Below are 18,047 nucleotides of genomic sequence, written 5' to 3'. Positions count from 1 at the left end.
ACAGACGGCCTACTTGATAAGACAAACAGCAGCAGTCTTCATCTTTTTTATCATGTTTATCATTATAAGCGTTATCGGTGATGTATGATGATGATTAAACCCTGGGATTATGTGACACATCACACGTAATATTTCAACCCCTGTCCTGTGTACTTGACTATCAGTTATATTATTGACAGCTATTTTAAGTATGTCGCAGATTTGATAAACCAAAACTTGCCATCTTGATTATCTACATACTTTAATCATAGTAACAACATATGTGAAAATGTTATTATAACTATGCTTGATATACAGCTCTAGCCTATGCCTATTACCACGGTTACGCTAACATCACAACTCACACGAAACACTGGGTATGCCAGACTTCTCCATTGGAGTTGACGATCTGTTCCGTGGCGGAGAAGCCATCGCCGCACCTTCGGCATATTGCATTGCCCAGGGACATGTTCTGGCTGCAAAATAAACAACAATATTTAGTGTTGTCTGACTGGTCAAATGCAATACAGAAACAACAATATTCACTGTGGTCATTGGTCAAATCCTAGACATAATCAACAACAATATTCTCTGTGATCATTGGTTAAATACTGGCAATAATGAACAACAATATTCACTGTGATCATTGGTTAAATACTGGAAATAAATCAACAACAATATTTACTGTGGTCATTGGTCAAATACTGGCAATAAGTGTCAAATACTGGCAATAATGAACAACAATATTCACTGTGATCATTGGTTAAATACTGGAAATAAATCAACAACAATATTTACTGTGGTCATTGGTCAAATACTGGCAATAATGAACAACAATATTTACTGTGGTCATTGGTCAAATACTGGCAATAATGAACAACAATATTCACTGTGATCATTGGTTAAATACTGGAAATAAATCAACAACAATATTTACTGTGGTCATTGGTCAAATACTGGCAATAATGAACAACAATATTTACTGTGGTCATTGGTCAAATACTGGCAATAATGAACAACAATATTCACTGTGATATTCATGTGGTTTGGTTATTCACTGTGGTCAAATACTGGAAATAAATCAACAACAATATTCACTGTGGTCATTGGTCAAATACTGGAAATAATCAACAACAATATTTACTGTGGTCATTGGTCAAATACTGGCAATAATGAACAACAATATTCACTGTGGTCATTGGTCAAATACTGGAAATAATCAACAACAATATTCACTGTGGTCATTGGTTAAATACTGGAAATAAACAGTAATGCAGTTTCGGAGACCCAAGTCAGGAAAATGGAGGTCTTATGGTCTGTTTGTTTGTTTGTTAGTTCAGGGGGTTTAATGCCGCACTCAGCAATATCCCAGCTATTGGAGGGTAGTCTGTAACAGTCTGGATCAGACAATCCAGTGATTGACATCATGAGCATCAATCTACGCAACTAGGATACAGTAACTATGCAAAGTCTACAAAGTCAACAAGCTCGGCCACTTGATACAAATGTTTTGCCTGTTACAAACACAGGTTGCTGAAGACCAATCTAACTGACTGACACCCTGACGTCATGAATGACTGTTTATAACATGCAACATCTTGCATCAAGTAAAACCCAGTCACTGGGACATGATTATCAATTTGTCAGGCGAGAACATGCATAACCTGTAGAATATTTCCATCATGTCACAACGACCAAGTTTCATTCCCTGACTTGAAATGCAATTTCCTCGTTAGTCTCAAGCATGTTGCATCAACTGATGGTGCAAACAAATATTTGTCTCCCAAAACAATCATGTTTGCACATTTAGTATTATCTGTCCCCCAGAATTGACTCACACGAGATATATTGTTATATGCGCATAGATACTGGTATGTATACCGTAAGTAAATATAACCTACCTCAGACATGGTGGATAATAATTTGGGAATTACGGGGTATTGAATATATCACTTAGCATATGCTATCAAGCTCTTGAACTGTTTGTCTTGCCAAGTACCCGATTACCAAAACAAACAACGCGAGTAATCTCCCCCTTATCAGGAAGTGACAGAGGATTAGGGCAGGCTGAAAAGTGACAAATTGGAAACCAAAGGTGGCCATGATTTATAAGGCTATGGTGTTTATTTATTTATTATTTATTAACAGAGGGTCAAGAAGTTGTATGAAGGCGGTAGGGTGGTGGATGTAGGTTGATGCTGAAGGTGTGGGCGAGTTGTGGTGCTGTAAGGAGAGGGAGAAGGTGTGGATGTGGGTTGGGGTGAGGTGATGCTGAAGGTGTGGGCGAGTTGTGGTGCTGTAAGGAGAGGGAGAAGGTGTGGATGTGGGTGGGGGTGAGGTGATGCTGAAGGTGTTGGGGCGTTGTGGTGCTGTAAGGACTGACTGAGTTTGGTTTTAGCCGCTTTTAGCAATATTCCAGCAACATCACGGCGGGGAACACCAGAAATGGGCTTCACACATTGTACCCATGTGGGGATTCGAATCCGGGTCTTCGGCATGACGAGCCAACGCTTAACCACTAGGCTACCCCACCGCCCCGGTGCTGTAAGGAGAGGGAGAAGGTGTGGATGTGGGTGGGGGTGAGGTGATGCTGAAGGTGTGGGTGGGTTGTGATGCTGTAAGGAGAGGGAGAAGGTGTGGATGTGGGTGGGGGTGAGGTGATGCTGAAGGTGTGGGTTGGTTGTGGTGCTGTAAGGTGAGGGAGAAGGTGTGGATGTGGATGTGGGTGGAGGTGAAGTGATGCTGAAGGTGTGGGTGGGTTGTGATGCTGTAAGGAGAGGGAGAAGGTGTGGATGTGGGTGGGGGTGAGGTGATGCTGAAGGTGTGGGTTGGTTGTTGTGCTGTAAGGAGAGGGTGAGGGTGTGGATGTGGGTGAAGTGATGCTGAAGGTGTGGGTGGGTTGTGATGCTGTAAGGAGAGGGAGAAGGTGTGGATGTGGATGTGGGTGGGGGTGAAGTGATGCTGAAGGTGTGGGTGGGTTGTGATGCTGTAAGGAGAGGGAGAAGGTGTGGATGTGGGTGGGGGTGAGGTGATGCTGAAGGTGTGGGTGGGTTTGGGTGCTGTAAGTTGAGGGTGAGGGTGTGGATGTGGGTGGGGGTGAGGTGATGCTGAAGGTGTGGGTGGGTTTCGGTGCTGTAAGTTGAGGGTGAGGGTGTGGATGTGGGTGGGGGTGAGGTGATGCTGAAGGTGTGGGTGGGTTGTGGTGCTGTAAGTTGAGGGTGTGGATGTGGATGTGGATGTGGGTGGGGGTGAAGTAAGGTTCGTTGAAGCTGCATTAAAACACTTTTGTAAAAATCTGTTGTTTCTTAGTTTGCACTCAGCGAAATTCCAGCTATATGGCGGTGGTCTATAATAATCAAATGTGGACGTGACAATCCAGTGATCAACAGCATGAGCGTTGATCTACGCAACTGGGATACCGATGACAAGTGTCTGCCTCATATGACAAGCATGGGTTGCTGGAAATCAATTCTGACCAGGATCTTTATGGCTATTGTAAAAATGTTGGAAGTATCATACTGTATCAAATGTACTGAAGTTCAATTGTGCAACAACAGTGCTTGAAATTTAGCATCAAAGTTGGGGCAGTGGGGTAGCCTGGTGGTTAAAGCGTCCACCCGTCATGCAGAAGACCCGGGTTCGAATCCCCACATGGGCACAATGTGTGAAGCCCATTTCTGGTGTCCCCCGCCATGATATTGCTGGAATATTGCTAAAAGCAGGCGTAAAACCATACTCATGCACTCACTCACTCACTAGCAACAAAGTCACAGCAATTTTGTTGTCTATTGCCACACCTCAGAAGTTTTCATGTTTTGATGCCAGCTGGTGAATAATCAAACCTGGCCCAGACAAACGAGTGGTCGATATCGTGAGCATCATCATAATCATCTTGGTTTGTTGACCCGCAATCCACCAAGTCACTATGCCCTGACCATCACATCCATGATGTCTTGTCAGATTCTCCATTTACCAAGTAAACCTCTACAGACATAGCGTGTGCAAGGCAAGGTATCGGCTGTCAGTTGCATCGCAGTTGATTTCAACAGTATATACCGAATATTAAATTATATCTAAAGTATCTTCAGTCGGTTCAAAAGTTGGACCAAAACCTCCTCCTCGGTTTTGTTTGAAAAAGTAAGCCCTTGGACTCGGACTTTACTTTTTCAATCAAAACCGAGGAGGAGGTTTTGATCCTTCATGTCAAAAATAAAGCTTATTCAAGGTTTGAGAGATTTTAAGCATGATTGCAGAAAACTTCAAGGGCCCCGGACCACACTTACATGTGACCTCTTGTCACCAAATTACTATATATCCCTACTAAACCCATCACCACACTTACATTCAGTGAAGTGCCATGATTGATTGTGTACACTGTCCTGTACATCGATATCATAAACTTTCAGTTCCCCATACAGCTGACAGGCTTCTAAGCCTTTATCTCCCTACACTCTCCTGAAGCCTTCACATACTGGAGATTCCGACCCCAACATTCAAGTATTTCATGGTGACCCCGAGGTCACAGCATGGCAGCCGCTGTAAAAAACCTCTGTTTGTGGTTGACATAGAAAGATAGAAAGATTGGGATCCTTTTGAATAAACAATGAGTGAGCGGGTCTCATGCCTCAGTGAATCTGGTTATACACGCAACACCTCAAACATAAAAATCTCCTACAGAACCAATTCATTGGTCCTGTTGTCAATTCATGAAGTATTTTCTAACTGTCGTACATTATGTTGCCAACTCATGGATGATTAAACTACTCCCTATGACTTCTAGAAGTGTGCCTCAATATCTGCCTGCAGCTTCGGGAAATGCTTTCAGAAATTTTCAAATTATCTGATATAAAATAATCTTTGTAGAAACCCCACATCACCACAAAAATATACCTGTACCATCATTCTTATTGATAATGAGCATATTTATAACCTGCCTTTTCCAGGCCAGATACCCTGCTCAAAGTGCACAATCTGATCATTATTACCCCGGTTAGGCTCTAAATGGTTGAAAGTCTCACGAGCGGGTACCCATTTTCTGCTGGGTGAACAGAGGCAATATTAAACTAACTCACTTGCCTAAGGTGTGCCCACATGCATCACATGTCCTTTCTTGTGGGGCAGGACTGAAGTCCTAGAAACTCACAGGAGTCAAGCTGTCACACACGGTCACTCATCCAAGGACTCTCCGCACCCAACGGTCACTCATCCAAGGACTCTCCGCACCCAACGGTGCTTTACTTCAACTGATTGGTGACCTGAGCTCTATGCACAGGACCACAGTGACACCACCTTATTACTAATATGAACATATGTACAGACACCTCCTGTAATTCCTTTCACAAATTTGCTTGTCTTTTCTGAAAATGTCATTATTTGTTATTTTTGCACTGGCCCGACACTATCGTGGGTGCATGGTAATATCCTTACAGGGATTCAGAAATATAATGACAATTACAAGAAAAATATCTAAAATCTGGTATCACTTTACACAGTGGAATGCAGCTTAACGTGATCCCATTACACACCTGTATGTACACAAGCTGCAAAACAAAAGATGTAACAATTGAAAGAAAGAAGAGACAAGGGTGGGGCGGTTACATTCTTGGCAACAACAATTTGAAGAATGAGTACAGTGGTTTCTTAAAATGTCTTTCTTCTTTGTCTTTCATAAGTATTAAAGTAAGGAAAGGCTTGAATCAAACTGGATCGACATATGGTTGGAGCTGAATGTCTTCCTATGCCGTGCTATAGCCTCAACAACAATCACAGTTAGACTAATTATGTTCAAATTGTGAAGGCTTTAAACATCATGAGTGGTCTTGTGTACAGTACACACGTCACAAATCAAACACTATCATTCTGACACCAGTCATACTATATATGTGTATCTCTACAGGCAAGTGACTTTGTTTAACATACAATACTGTTCACCAAGCACTAAATGGGTACCCGGTGGGATGGGATGGCAATACCTTGCAGCATCTCCAAGGCACCTTGGGTTTGTATTCTTTAACTATCAAAGTTAAAGTACGAGGACGTCTGCTCCCAACACTAAAACGCATGTTACCAGAAAAACAAATGATAAACAATTTGATGACGGTTTACGTTCGGGTTCAATATCTTCTCTAACTTATTTTAATTGCATTTGTGATTAACGTAAACCATATAGGGCAATATGAACGTGGCATTTCTACCACCAATGTATGTTTAGATCAGTACATCCAGATGAAGCTGATGAGTATACAGATTCCACAGATGCATTGTGTACTGTAATTAAACATTGTGAACGTTGCCGTGTAGCTGTATAATTGAGACATTTTAACCTTCAAAAAGTATAAACGTAATGTTTCCACCAGTGATGATACTCGAGAGAAGCAACTGCAAACCAAGAAACGGGGTGCATCGTGACGTTGATTACCAAGGGTAAGTTTGATAACGATGGGGCAGACAAGAATGGCGTAGTGACGTCATGCAAAAATTGCACTTTATCGCCTGATAAAGTACTGTCAGCGCCTTTGATCATTTAGCGAAACATCTTAGAAATTACTATATGGGGTCCTCTCAGTTTGATAGAAAGAAAAAACATGCTCATATCTTTTCATGCAGAATATGGCAATTCCATCCGTATGATATAGCTTTACATAAATCTTGCCACAAAATAGATTTATGTTGCCATAACTAAAAATATTCAGTTAAATTAACACTTAAGTCCTATATGCTCTCATCCCCATGTTCACACACATCTATTTCACAGACAATGCACATCCACAATACAAGGCCAAGATAGCTGGGTCAGAGGTAACAATAATGGCGTTCACCAAGCCGTTCTCCACTCCAGCGTAATGCTGAATATATTCAATGTAAAAGTTGAAGAGCGAAGGTGACGAGGAGATCATATTTCATATCTGGTGAAAAAGCACAAACTCAATGGTGAAGCACTATGTTCACACAATGTAAGTTACTGCATGACGGGTATGTGGGAGGTATCACACTTTCATTGTACATTCTACCACTGATACTGAAACTAGATATAACAGGTAGTTCTGGGGAGTGTTTCTTTTATTAGAGAAGGATGTTGGATAATGGGCTCTAGGAACAATAGTAATGTGAAATTTTAAAATGAATTTAAACTTAGAAAATTGGGTTTAAACATTTTTCAGAAGAAATCACATGGCTGGCAAGCATGGTGTGAGAGAGTTTAGTTTTATGCCACTTTTAGCAATATTCCAGCATTATCACGGCAGGGGACACCAGAAATGGGCTTCACACATTGTACCCATGTGGGGGATCGAACCCAGGTCTTCGGCATGACGATCGAATGCTTTAACCACTAGGCTACCCCACCGCCCCTGACAAGCATGGCTGTTGTTATATTTTAGGAGTATTCTGCCATAAAACCTGACAAACTACTTCCTCGCTGTGATTAAACTAACAGTAACATTTTGAACATGAAGTCATTATATACTGGTAATTGACAGAACTTTGTATCAAAACAAGCATCCTCAGCTGAAAGATTTATGAGGAAAAGCAAAACAGATTTATAGAGCTATTTTCATCCTGAATTCATAATTCATGATTCAGGAGACAACAGGGGTGTGGGTATAAGAGAACATAAACTCACTGAGGTGTCGTTTTCATGGCAACATTGTCTCTGCTGTGGGTGGCTGTCAGTGTCAGGCACAGCAGGGTTGGGGAGTCTTGTAGGGGTCGTGACAGTGTTAGGTGACAGACTGTAGGGTGATAGTCCTTGTATCTGCTGGGATCTAGGGGTGGGGAGTCTTGTAGGGGTGGTGACAGTGTTAGGTGACAGACTGTAGGGTGATAGTCCTTGTATCTGCTGGGATCTAGGGGTGGGGAGTCTTGTAGGGGTGGTGACAGTGTTAGGGGATCTAGGAGTGGGGAGTCTTGTAGGTGGTGACAGTGTTAGGTGACAGACTTGGGTGATAGTCTGCTGTATCTGGGATCTAGGGGTGGGGAGTCTTGTAGGGGTGGTGACAGTGTTAGGTGACAGACTGTAGGGTGATAGTCCTTGTATCTGCTGGGATCTGGGGGATCTAGGGGTGGTGACAGTCTTGTAGGGGCTTGTATGGTGACTTGTAGGGGTGGTGACAGTGTTAGGTGACAGACTGTAGGGTGATAGTCCTTGTATCTGCTGGGATCTAGGGTGGGGGAGTCTTGTAGGGTGGTGACAGTGTGGTGAGGGGTGGTGACAGTGTTAGGTGACAGACTGTAGGGTGATAGTCCTTGTATCTGCTGGGATCTAGGGGTGGGGAGTCTTGTAGGGGTGGTGACAGTGTTAGGTGACAGACTGTAGGGTGATAGTCCTTGTATCTGCTGGGATCTAGGGTGGGGAGTCTTGTAGGGGTGGTGACAGTGTTAGGTGACAGACTGTAGGGTGATAGTCCTTGTATCTGCTGGGATCTAGGGGATAGTGGGAGTCTTGTAGGTTAGGTGACAGACTGGTGACAGTGTGGTGACAGACTGTAGGGTGATAGTCCTTGTATCTGCTGGGATCTAGGGGTGGGAGTCTTGTAGGGGTGGTGACAGTGTTTAGGTGACAGACTGTAGGGTGATAGTCCTTGTATCTGCTGGGATCTAGGAGTGGGAGTCTTGTGACAGGGGTGGGGAGTCTGTAGGGGGGTGGTGAGGGGGTGGTGACAGTGTTAGTGCTGTGGGTGATAGTCCTTGTATCTGCTGGGATCTAGGGGTGGGGAGTCTTGTAGGGGTGGTGACAGTGTTAGGTGACAGACTGTAGGGTGACAATGCTTGTATCTGCTGGGATCTAGGGGTGGGGAGTCTTGTAGGGGTGGTGACAGTGTTAGGTGACAGACTGTAGGGTGATAGTCCTTGTATCTGCTGGGATCTAGGGGTGGGGAGTCTTGTAGGGGTGGTGACAGTGTTAGGTGACAGACTGTAGGGTGATAGTCCTTGTATCTGCTGGGATCTAGGGGTGGGGAGTCTTGTAGGGGTGGTGACAGCGTTAGGTGACAGACTGTAGGGTGACAGTCCTTCTATCTGCTGGTTGTCTTGGCCTTAGTAGGAGTTATATGAGAGGTCAGGAATGATGAGGGAGGGTGACAGTCCCTTGGCCTAGTGTGTTGTAATGTGGGTATACAGGGAGGTGGTGTTTTTTCTGTGGATGGTGTATAATACAAGTTTAATGGAGGACTCAGACTGAGAAAATGACAGTCTTTAGTGAGGTGGGGATCTTGTCAGTGGTTGGAGTCAAATGATTGGTCAGGAATGATCAGGGAGGGGGTGAGAGTCCTTTTTCAAGGTGTGCAGTGTCTGTTTAGGCCAGGGGTAGGCTATCAGTGGTTTCTATCCAGATGAAGATAATGTTAAGGGTGGGTATCAGGTTTCTGGGGGTCAGGCATTAGAGACAGGGACATACTATGAAAAGGACAAAGTTAAATCCGAACTGCTGCTATCAGAGAGGGTCAGACCCTCCATATACCATGATGGGAGGTGTTCCTGTCCACCCAGGATAAATTTCACAGCTGATCAATCCCCCAGCTCAATACAGACAGGCTGTCCTATCCACACCCAATCTAATCCCTCAAGTAGACACTGTCCATACAACCGGGGTCATTTTGTATCCACTACTTGTCCCCCAGGTTCACACCCCACTGCTTCCAAATACAGTGTTTGCTGTTCAGATCACAATCAGGCTGATCCGACAAAAACGGCTATTTGATCAGGTATTAGGAATTTACCGTTAGGAAAGGCCGATCTCTGGCACAAAATAACAACAAACAAAAGCCTGGCACTTTCTTACCACTCAATCAAATACGAACAAAACGGCCCATCAGTATTTAGGATATGGCACTGCCTCTAGTCATTAGGCGAAATAAAGTAGAATGTTTGTGATATATTTTCTCCTCTGACCACCATAAGGATCTGCTACATGAAGTGTGTGAATACCACCAGAGGGTATTTACATTGTTTAAGACACACAAGGAAGGAATGGATATTAAATAGGTTGATAAGCTCCATTTATTTGTGTTGACATAAGTACTAAACACCCCTGGCATCTAATATGTAAGCCATCAAGAGTTGTAGCACTCTTTACTTTCCACTTGAAAATCAAATGGAACAAAGGACAGACAATCATAACTTTGAGTGCATGTGTGGGTATTTTCTGGTTCAACACAAAGTACTTTTTACACTGAATGATATTTTTAATTGTGGAAGCTGTGGTGGCTGAGCAGGTCAGGACCCCGTTTCACAAAGCTCTCGTAAGCCTAAGATCTCGTAACTTTCCTCGTAGCATTCGTACTTCCTATACTGTGACATTGACTTACGATAGTAGTAGCGCTACGAGAGCTTTGTGAAACGGGGTCCAGGCGTCTGACTTTGTGTGCTGGCAATTAGGTGCCAGACTGTGAGTGTGTGGGTTCGAATCCCAGATGGGACTCAACCCAACAAAAGTACAGAATGTGTACTTTACTAAGAAAGTTTTATGTCAAATATAACATATGTTATATGTGATGAAATAAATACGCTGATAAACAGGGTCTGTTTTTCCAACCTCACCTAGAGTTGTGAATTCTTATGGGCTTTCTTCATAACAATCACTATCACTATCACTATCAATAAGTTATTTTACATTTTTTACTTTGATCATGATACTCAGACTGGAGTCTGTTTTCTTAAGTTGTCTTCAAAAGTTTTTGTTGTTGCTTTTTCAGAAGATAAATATACCCAAACAGATGAAAACAAATAAACAAATAACACAAAAGTTCACTGAGTAACCATATTTGTCCAAATGGAACATCATAAGTATGTTTTCAATCAGCCTCAACATTTTTCTCAAGAACTAATGAAGCATCGATAATCCTCTAGTTGGGGAATTCCTCAACCCGTTGAGTGTCTTGGTACTATTTGTATAACATACCCAGGAGTATTTTCCAGGAGCAGATCCTATAGTTGTGTGTAAACAACCTATCTAGCATACCTATCTTAATCCCAGTACTTCCCAGGGATGAGGCGCCCCCTGGAGATGCTACAACCAGCCATAACAACAGACTCAACCCTCCAGGTAGAGATTACAACCAGGCGATTACACCCTCAGTAACACCCTCAACCTTCCAGCTAGAGACTGAGTGAGACTCCACTCCTGAGTGAGTGAGTGGTGTGCGAATTTTACGCTGGTCCTGTGGTCCCTGGATAGTAAAAATTCATCAGGACCAGTAAATGATCAGGTTTTAGTGGTTCTTGTGGCCAGTGAATTTTGTATTGATAGTTTAGTAAGTCTACAAATGTTATTTTGGACAGGTACAGTCAGGACCACTAAATATTGTCCACTCACTGGTCCTGTGGTCTAGTCGGAAATGGTGAGTGAGAGTGAGTGAGTGAGTGAGTGAGTGAGTGAGTGAGTGAGTGAGTGAGTGAGTGAGTGAGTGAGTGAGTGAGTGAGTGAGTGAGTGAGTGAGTGAGTGAGTGAGTGAGTGAGTGAGTGAGTGAGTGAGTGAGTGAGAGTGACAAAGTACATTGTGCACCCAACAATGCAAGAAATTTTAAAAGTGTTTTTACAGTTGACATTCAACAATAGAAGCAGCCGATTAATGAAGACCAAACTTTGTGTTTTGTGTGAGCAGACAAAAACTACATTTCATCACAAAAGTTTATGTTTGATGCTATTGATGCCACAATTTTCATTTTGATAATCGGAAATAATTCTTCCCATCAATGATATTTCTAATGATTAATCTTTTGAGCCAGCCCAACAAACTACTAATAATATAAGAAAATGGTCATACAATTCTATCAACATTTAATGCAATCATCAATGTACAATCATGGCTTCTGCTATCTCAATAAAAAATGTCTAACTGTGAAAAACAACCCAAAACACAATAATGTCATCAGCAATGATAAGTTTTACCTTTCTTTATCAAATCTCAGCAAGTTGAGGGTAGCGAGAGCCTGATCAAGAGGATCATCACTGTCCTGGTTGGCATGGATACGGCGCCGCTGGAACAAGTGACTGTCAGTCGTCTCGTTCAGAGACTGAAGCCGAAGCATCCTTGCAGCCATCGTGTTAATGAGCACACAAGCACGTAAATACTGACAGAACACGTAACAACTACCACAGAACTCCTTCTGGGAAGGAACACAGAATCCAAATGTCGCGACAAGAATGTTTCAACCTGTGGACACACCTGAAAATACCTGTGTCAATATATACTTGTAACCCCGGAGGACACGGGCAATGATCCCAACTCCTCCCACCTCTGAAACCTTCTACACAGCAATACTTAACACTGGAGTACACTCAACAAGGATGTGCTTCTTGTAATAATTACAAACATCATGTTTCTAGAAAATGCCAATATTCAAGCAATAACTACAAGTACATTTGACCTTGAAGAAACCTGCGTTGTTTCAAACCGGTCTGCAAGGTTTTGATGTGCTGCTTCTGTTCTTGGAGTATTTGATTTCAATGTTAGTGTTCTATTATGATTTCAACCAATGCTGATTGTTGGCAGCTATTTAATGTCAGATGAAAATTACTTTGTCAAATATACTCCAACAATGTCTTTGTACTACTTGCTATGGGTAGTAATGTTGAATGAATCGAACCCATCAAGTGGTATTGACAGACTGTATTAAAGGCTCTTGCTCGAGCATGTCATCTTAAACGCCCATTTCAGCAAATGTTGCTGTTTACTCTCAAGCAGCTAAGTGGGCACAAACAGAAATAGACCCTACAGCCTGACGTTCCTCTCACTGGCGTACAAACTACACCACACAAACATAAAAATGGGATGATTAACGCTCCAATTTAAAGTTTTCAAAAAAGATTTCTGAATGGCTAGCTAAGAGTGAGAGCTGGAAAAAACACTTTTAAAAACAGACTTATCGTATGTTTAAATCATAAACAAAACAGATCAAAATTTGAAAACTTTTGAGAAAAAAATCAATACTTTAATAATTTTTTTAAATTAAGATATTAATAAGTGGAAGTTTTTCTATTAGGAGAATGAAAACAAAAACAACATGAAAACTTTAAAATTAAAAGAAACATGGGGCAATTAGAAAATCTAAGCATGTACTCCAGGCTATACTACAATATATTGGGCAGCAGACACATCCAACTTGAGTCCGAGATCAAACTAATGACTGATGACAAACTCTTCTCTATATGAGAATATAAAATGACATCACATGGAGTTTTCAAATATTGCAAGTTACGAAACACCTTCAGTTTCCATGTAGAGACACCTCTCTATCCTGTTAAACACACTGACGCACAGGTGCTCTAAAAAAAATTCTACAACAGCAGGATCCCACGCCAGTATCATTCATATATATAAACCATCCACAATAATCAGTGAAAATCCATGCCTCTTCCTGCTCTGGAGTCTCGTAAACTTGTCCACATGCCAACCGAATATATCTCCACTTGATGGTAATCCAAATGAATTTAACACACCTTATAAAAACCTTTTCTCAAAGAAATGCAAACATGCCTGTCACAATGACACAAAAAACCTCCAAAACAAGAGAGTTATTCACAACCATCGGTCAAGCCCACTGAGCGTGTGTGCGTATCTCAACACCAGGTACACTACCATAAGAGAATATGTTCTAGGCTCCGCCTCCACCCGAGCTGACCCAGATATGTCTACCTGTCGTCTGTTTCACTGTTGACACCTGAGTACGTCAATTTCAGTTTGTAAATATCACTTTATCTGCAGCACACACGTGGGAAGTAAGATTTGATAGAGCTGTAGAAGCTGGCAGCTCGGTGTGGATCTAAGGTGATCTAAGGGTCTAACACAAGACCTGTTGTAACCAAAGCGTGACAGAATTCCTGCTATTATGAATAATACTGTGAGGACACGGTGTGGTGAAATACATTAGCATTACAATGTTGCAGGCCCATCTGCTGCTTGTTTGGCCGTTGACAGACAGCAATGTACGAGTTTTACTCATGTAACATATTCCTGTGACACATCTCCAATGAAACCGACACCTGAGCTTTTTTGAATTATGGAAACGGACAGAATCGATTGCATTATATACAGGAGATGGTGTCTGATTCGACTCTGATTCAGAGAGTGGTGAGTTGTCACATGACGTATATGAATTCATCACATGTTATCAAAGTCCAATGTTTACATGAAAAATATCTGTTTCAGGTTCATGTATGACATATATCATCCTTCATAATTCTGTAATCTGTCAGTTTTGACAAAGTTGTGAAGTATTTGAAGGTGACTGACATTCATATTTATAGTGATTGAAGTAAACTAAAACATTCCTGGCATTGTTTCAACAACTGTGCTGTTACTTATATCATTTGAAATGTACAACAGGTGTTGCTTAATGACTCTGACACACAGAGTGAGAGGTGTATTGGATTGTAACTTTATATGTAATACAATCACACCTGTCATTTTGTATCTCCACTCCTGGGGTCCGCAGATTATGTACAGATTATTGATGAGGACCGTATATTTGGGATGAAACTGCTTTAAGTGTTCTCAGTTGTATTTCTGTTACCTGAATTTCTGTTTCTAAATGCACTTAATATACAAAGATGATGTCACAGAGTCTGGAAAGAGTTTTTAGCTTTTTAGCTGTAATAAATACTGAACTTGCGAATACTGAGTGAGCCTTTCAGGATAGACAAATGTCAGACTCATGGGCAACAAACAATATACTTTGATAATTTCAGACCATTCAATCCAAATATTGTTTGTGAGAAATGGATGCAGTACTTCATACCCTTGTGAACAAATTACCCTTGTGAACAAAGTTGAGATGCAAGGGGGGTCACTTTGTACATAAATTTTAGGGGGGTCATTCACCTTGTACATGCTTCTCAATGAAAATCATCACTCATATTTGCATGAAATTGTGTACTCAAATAATATAACTCAAAATATTAAAGATTTATAATAACTTTGTCAAGTATATACCCATACAACATCATGCATACATTGAAAAATTTTCCTAGCTGCAGAAATGCCAACCCTAATTTAGTCCAAGTAGTATTTTGGCCAAAATCTGATGCAAAAATTAGTACTTTTTGGCCAAAATTAGTATAAACTTTTCCAAAGAATTTTCATATTTAATGAAACATATATAGGTATTCTAAGAACTTGTTACTAACATCGTACTTCCCTAAATCAGTAGAAAGTATCCACATATAGCTTGTTACTGAATAAAATGTGATTGAAATTTATTTTGTATGGTACGGATGCTATTTGATCATTTAATTTAATGTAATTTTTTTTAAAATCAAAGATTTTTACTGCTATTTACAGCTGGGGTTTTTTCGTAACGAATTCAAAAGCATGGTATGGCTGGCATCTCTGCAGTTGGTAATTATCAACCTGGGACCTCCTGTTTACTGCCTTGGACCCACACAGTTTCAACCTGTCATGATTGTCCTTTGGCCTAACAAATATATAGGTCATTTTACATCTTTGCCTTCATCCAAGCAAGTCCTAAAAACAACCAAATCCTTTAACTTGTTGAAAAAACCCACCTGTGATCTACTTTTTTAAATTTCACCACCTAATTTCACAATCTAATTAACAAAAAAAGGCTTAGCTTTAACCCTTCTTTCTCGCGTTACCATGGAAACATGGCAAATGATGTAAACCGAGGACAATGCTGTTTAGCATCATGCTGTTTTTAATTCCTGTTCACAAGTGGCAGCCATGTCACAGGATCATACCACACCCTTGAATACAGCCAGTTAGTTAGTTGTGTAGGATCAGCAGACTAAACCCCATGTTTAAATAGTTTGCATACGACCCTAATTTCAATTTCCTACCTGGTAGTGTTAAAGGCACATTTTATCAGTATGAAGAGCAATTTGAATGAAGTAATTTTGGCTGAAATTTTCATGAATTTTAATGTTCAAATTGACCCTAGTGTCATGATTGTCTTGTTTCTTGTGTACATACGGGGGATGGGGTAGCCTAGTGGTTAAAGCGTTTGCTCGTCACGCTGAAGACCAGGGTTGAGTTTCCCACATGGGTACAATGTGTGAAGCCCATTTCTGGTGTCCTCCACTGTGATATTGCTGGAATATTGAGAAAACCAGCGTAAACTCACTCACTCGTCTACATACCTTTTGTTAATTTGGCTCTAAAAAAAAATAAAATGCAATTGTACTTATAATATATCAAGAAATTAAAAAGCAGATTATATTTTGTTTTATGTGTTCCAGAGCAGAAGGTAAACGTGTATGCCATTTGAAATTGAAAACCTAAAGCAGGTCTCCAACGTTTACCACTTTGGTGAAATCCCAGACAAACATTTAGTCTCTGTCTGAAATGAACATATTTTACAGAAAAAAAAATCATTAACAATAATCATAAAATATAAGGAAATGGAGCCAAGAGACTTTCTTCATTTTCAGAAACTGTAGAAATCTAGACTTGCCACACATTCTAGACTTCCATGGGCTTTCTTGGGAATATTTGTTTCAATGCCTGTATGACAGACTAGTGAAATCTGGCAGAGTGTTGACATTATCAGGGAGCACAGGGATTCAAGTTCATGATGATAGGTTACTGTCATGTCCTGTTGCCGGAACTCTGTATAGCCAACTGCTGTATCATGGTGTACTGGCAATGAGGTATCAGGCGACATACATCAGTATGAGAGTTAACTCTGCTGTGATACTAGAGGAGTGAGTAAGTTTAGTTTTACTCCGCACTCAGCTATATTCCAGCTATATGGCAGCGGTCTGTAAATAATCAAGCCTTGATCAGACAACATAGTGATCAACATCATGAGCATCATTCTATGCAACTGGGATACGGTGACATGTGTCAACCAAGTACGCAAACTGATACCCGATCATGTTAGTTGCCTCTTAAGAGAGATGCAAGAGGATAACATTAGAACAGTTTAGTGTTGGGTTTTGAAAAGTAATTTAGTTTATCATGGCTTGACAGTTTTGACGGTGAGAGATAAACTCAGGTCGTATGTGACATATATATTTGCTATGTTAGTGATAACTGTTGGTATTGCTTATAGCATACTTCAACAATGGTCATTTGAAATTGTAAATGTTTAATTCAAATCCAAAAACATCAAGCCCTTGCACACACATGGATCTTACTATTGATGAAGTATTGAGTGAGCATAATTCAGAAAAACACTACTATTCCAGCAGTATCACTAGAAGGGAGTATACTGATAACTGCATGGCACTGAATCATTCCTTAAAACAAAACCTATTCACCTGAAGACTCTCCATAAACCATAAAACTGTTCATGTTAAATATGTTGCTAGTATTTTCAAACAAGAGGGGCAAAACATCACAATCTCATCCAGTCTTCAACTGTTTGGTCAGGTGAAAACATACTTGTAATCAGTCGTAATGTCAGAGGAAAAGAAATGTCTGGAATGGAGACCTGACCTTGTTAAAAACTAATAAATGAGGTCATTCCTCTCATTTGACACTCTAGGACTGGAGGGGCAATGTGAGATATATATCTGTTTGTTCCTGGGTAAGTGTACTGTTAATCATATCGCTCCTGGGCAGGAGAGACACTAGGCCCTTCATAACAGCAGTATCCTTTCACGTCAACTCAGAGATCGTCAATACTTCACAGGTAAATGTTTTGGTCATGCTTTTTGTGCTTTTTATGTTTGTAGATAAAACTCAAAGGTGCAAGACCACTAAATCTGTTCACATTTTTCCTAAAATGTTATGCTGGTCGACAAAATGGTAAAATGAATTAAATAAATAATCAGGATTAAGAAGGCATATTGGCACTCAGGTTACAGCAATCTTCATTCATATCTTGATACGTCATTATAAAAGTATCAGTAGCTTTCAAGTTAAGGATTTCCTTCAACAATTCTACTATTATCTAGTTCCTTAGAAGGATTTATAAGTTCAAGAATTGTGAAACATTTAAAACAAGTTCCTCACCATGTTTAGATGGATGAAATCAAATTCCATCATCTCTGATCAGACAAGATTTGGACCTCATTGAGCCAGAAGTAACAGTTAATTTGACATTTTCAGAGACTATATATTCATTTTCCTTCTACTGTATCCAGAATCAAAATTTGTCTTGGTACAGTA

General features: G+C 40.8%; 1 protein-coding gene across 4 annotated transcripts in view; it reads right to left on the bottom strand.

The window, feature by feature from the left end:
* LOC124260466 (LIM and senescent cell antigen-like-containing domain protein 1) overlaps positions 1-18,047 on the bottom strand; it is a 55,428-nt gene that overhangs the window by 24,958 nt on the left and 12,423 nt on the right. For 2 of the 4 annotated variants that reach the window (XM_046694799.1, XM_046694797.1), the window contains exon 2: positions 345-455. In XM_046694799.1, the coding sequence (XP_046550755.1) occupies positions 345-455 (111 nt within the window). Of the gene's footprint in view, positions 1-344; positions 456-11,866; positions 13,827-18,047 lie in introns of those variants that run through there. The other 2 variants (XM_046694795.1, XM_046694796.1) reach the window with 2 other exon arrangements.

This window comes from Haliotis rubra, unplaced genomic scaffold (genome assembly GCF_003918875.1).
Source record: "Haliotis rubra isolate DU_JTF1 unplaced genomic scaffold, ASM391887v1 Scf764, whole genome shotgun sequence".
Classification (NCBI taxonomy): Eukaryota; Metazoa; Mollusca; class Gastropoda; order Lepetellida; family Haliotidae; genus Haliotis; species Haliotis rubra.
Note: the sequence above shows the minus strand (reverse complement) of the source record. Positions and strands in the feature narration are given on the sequence as shown.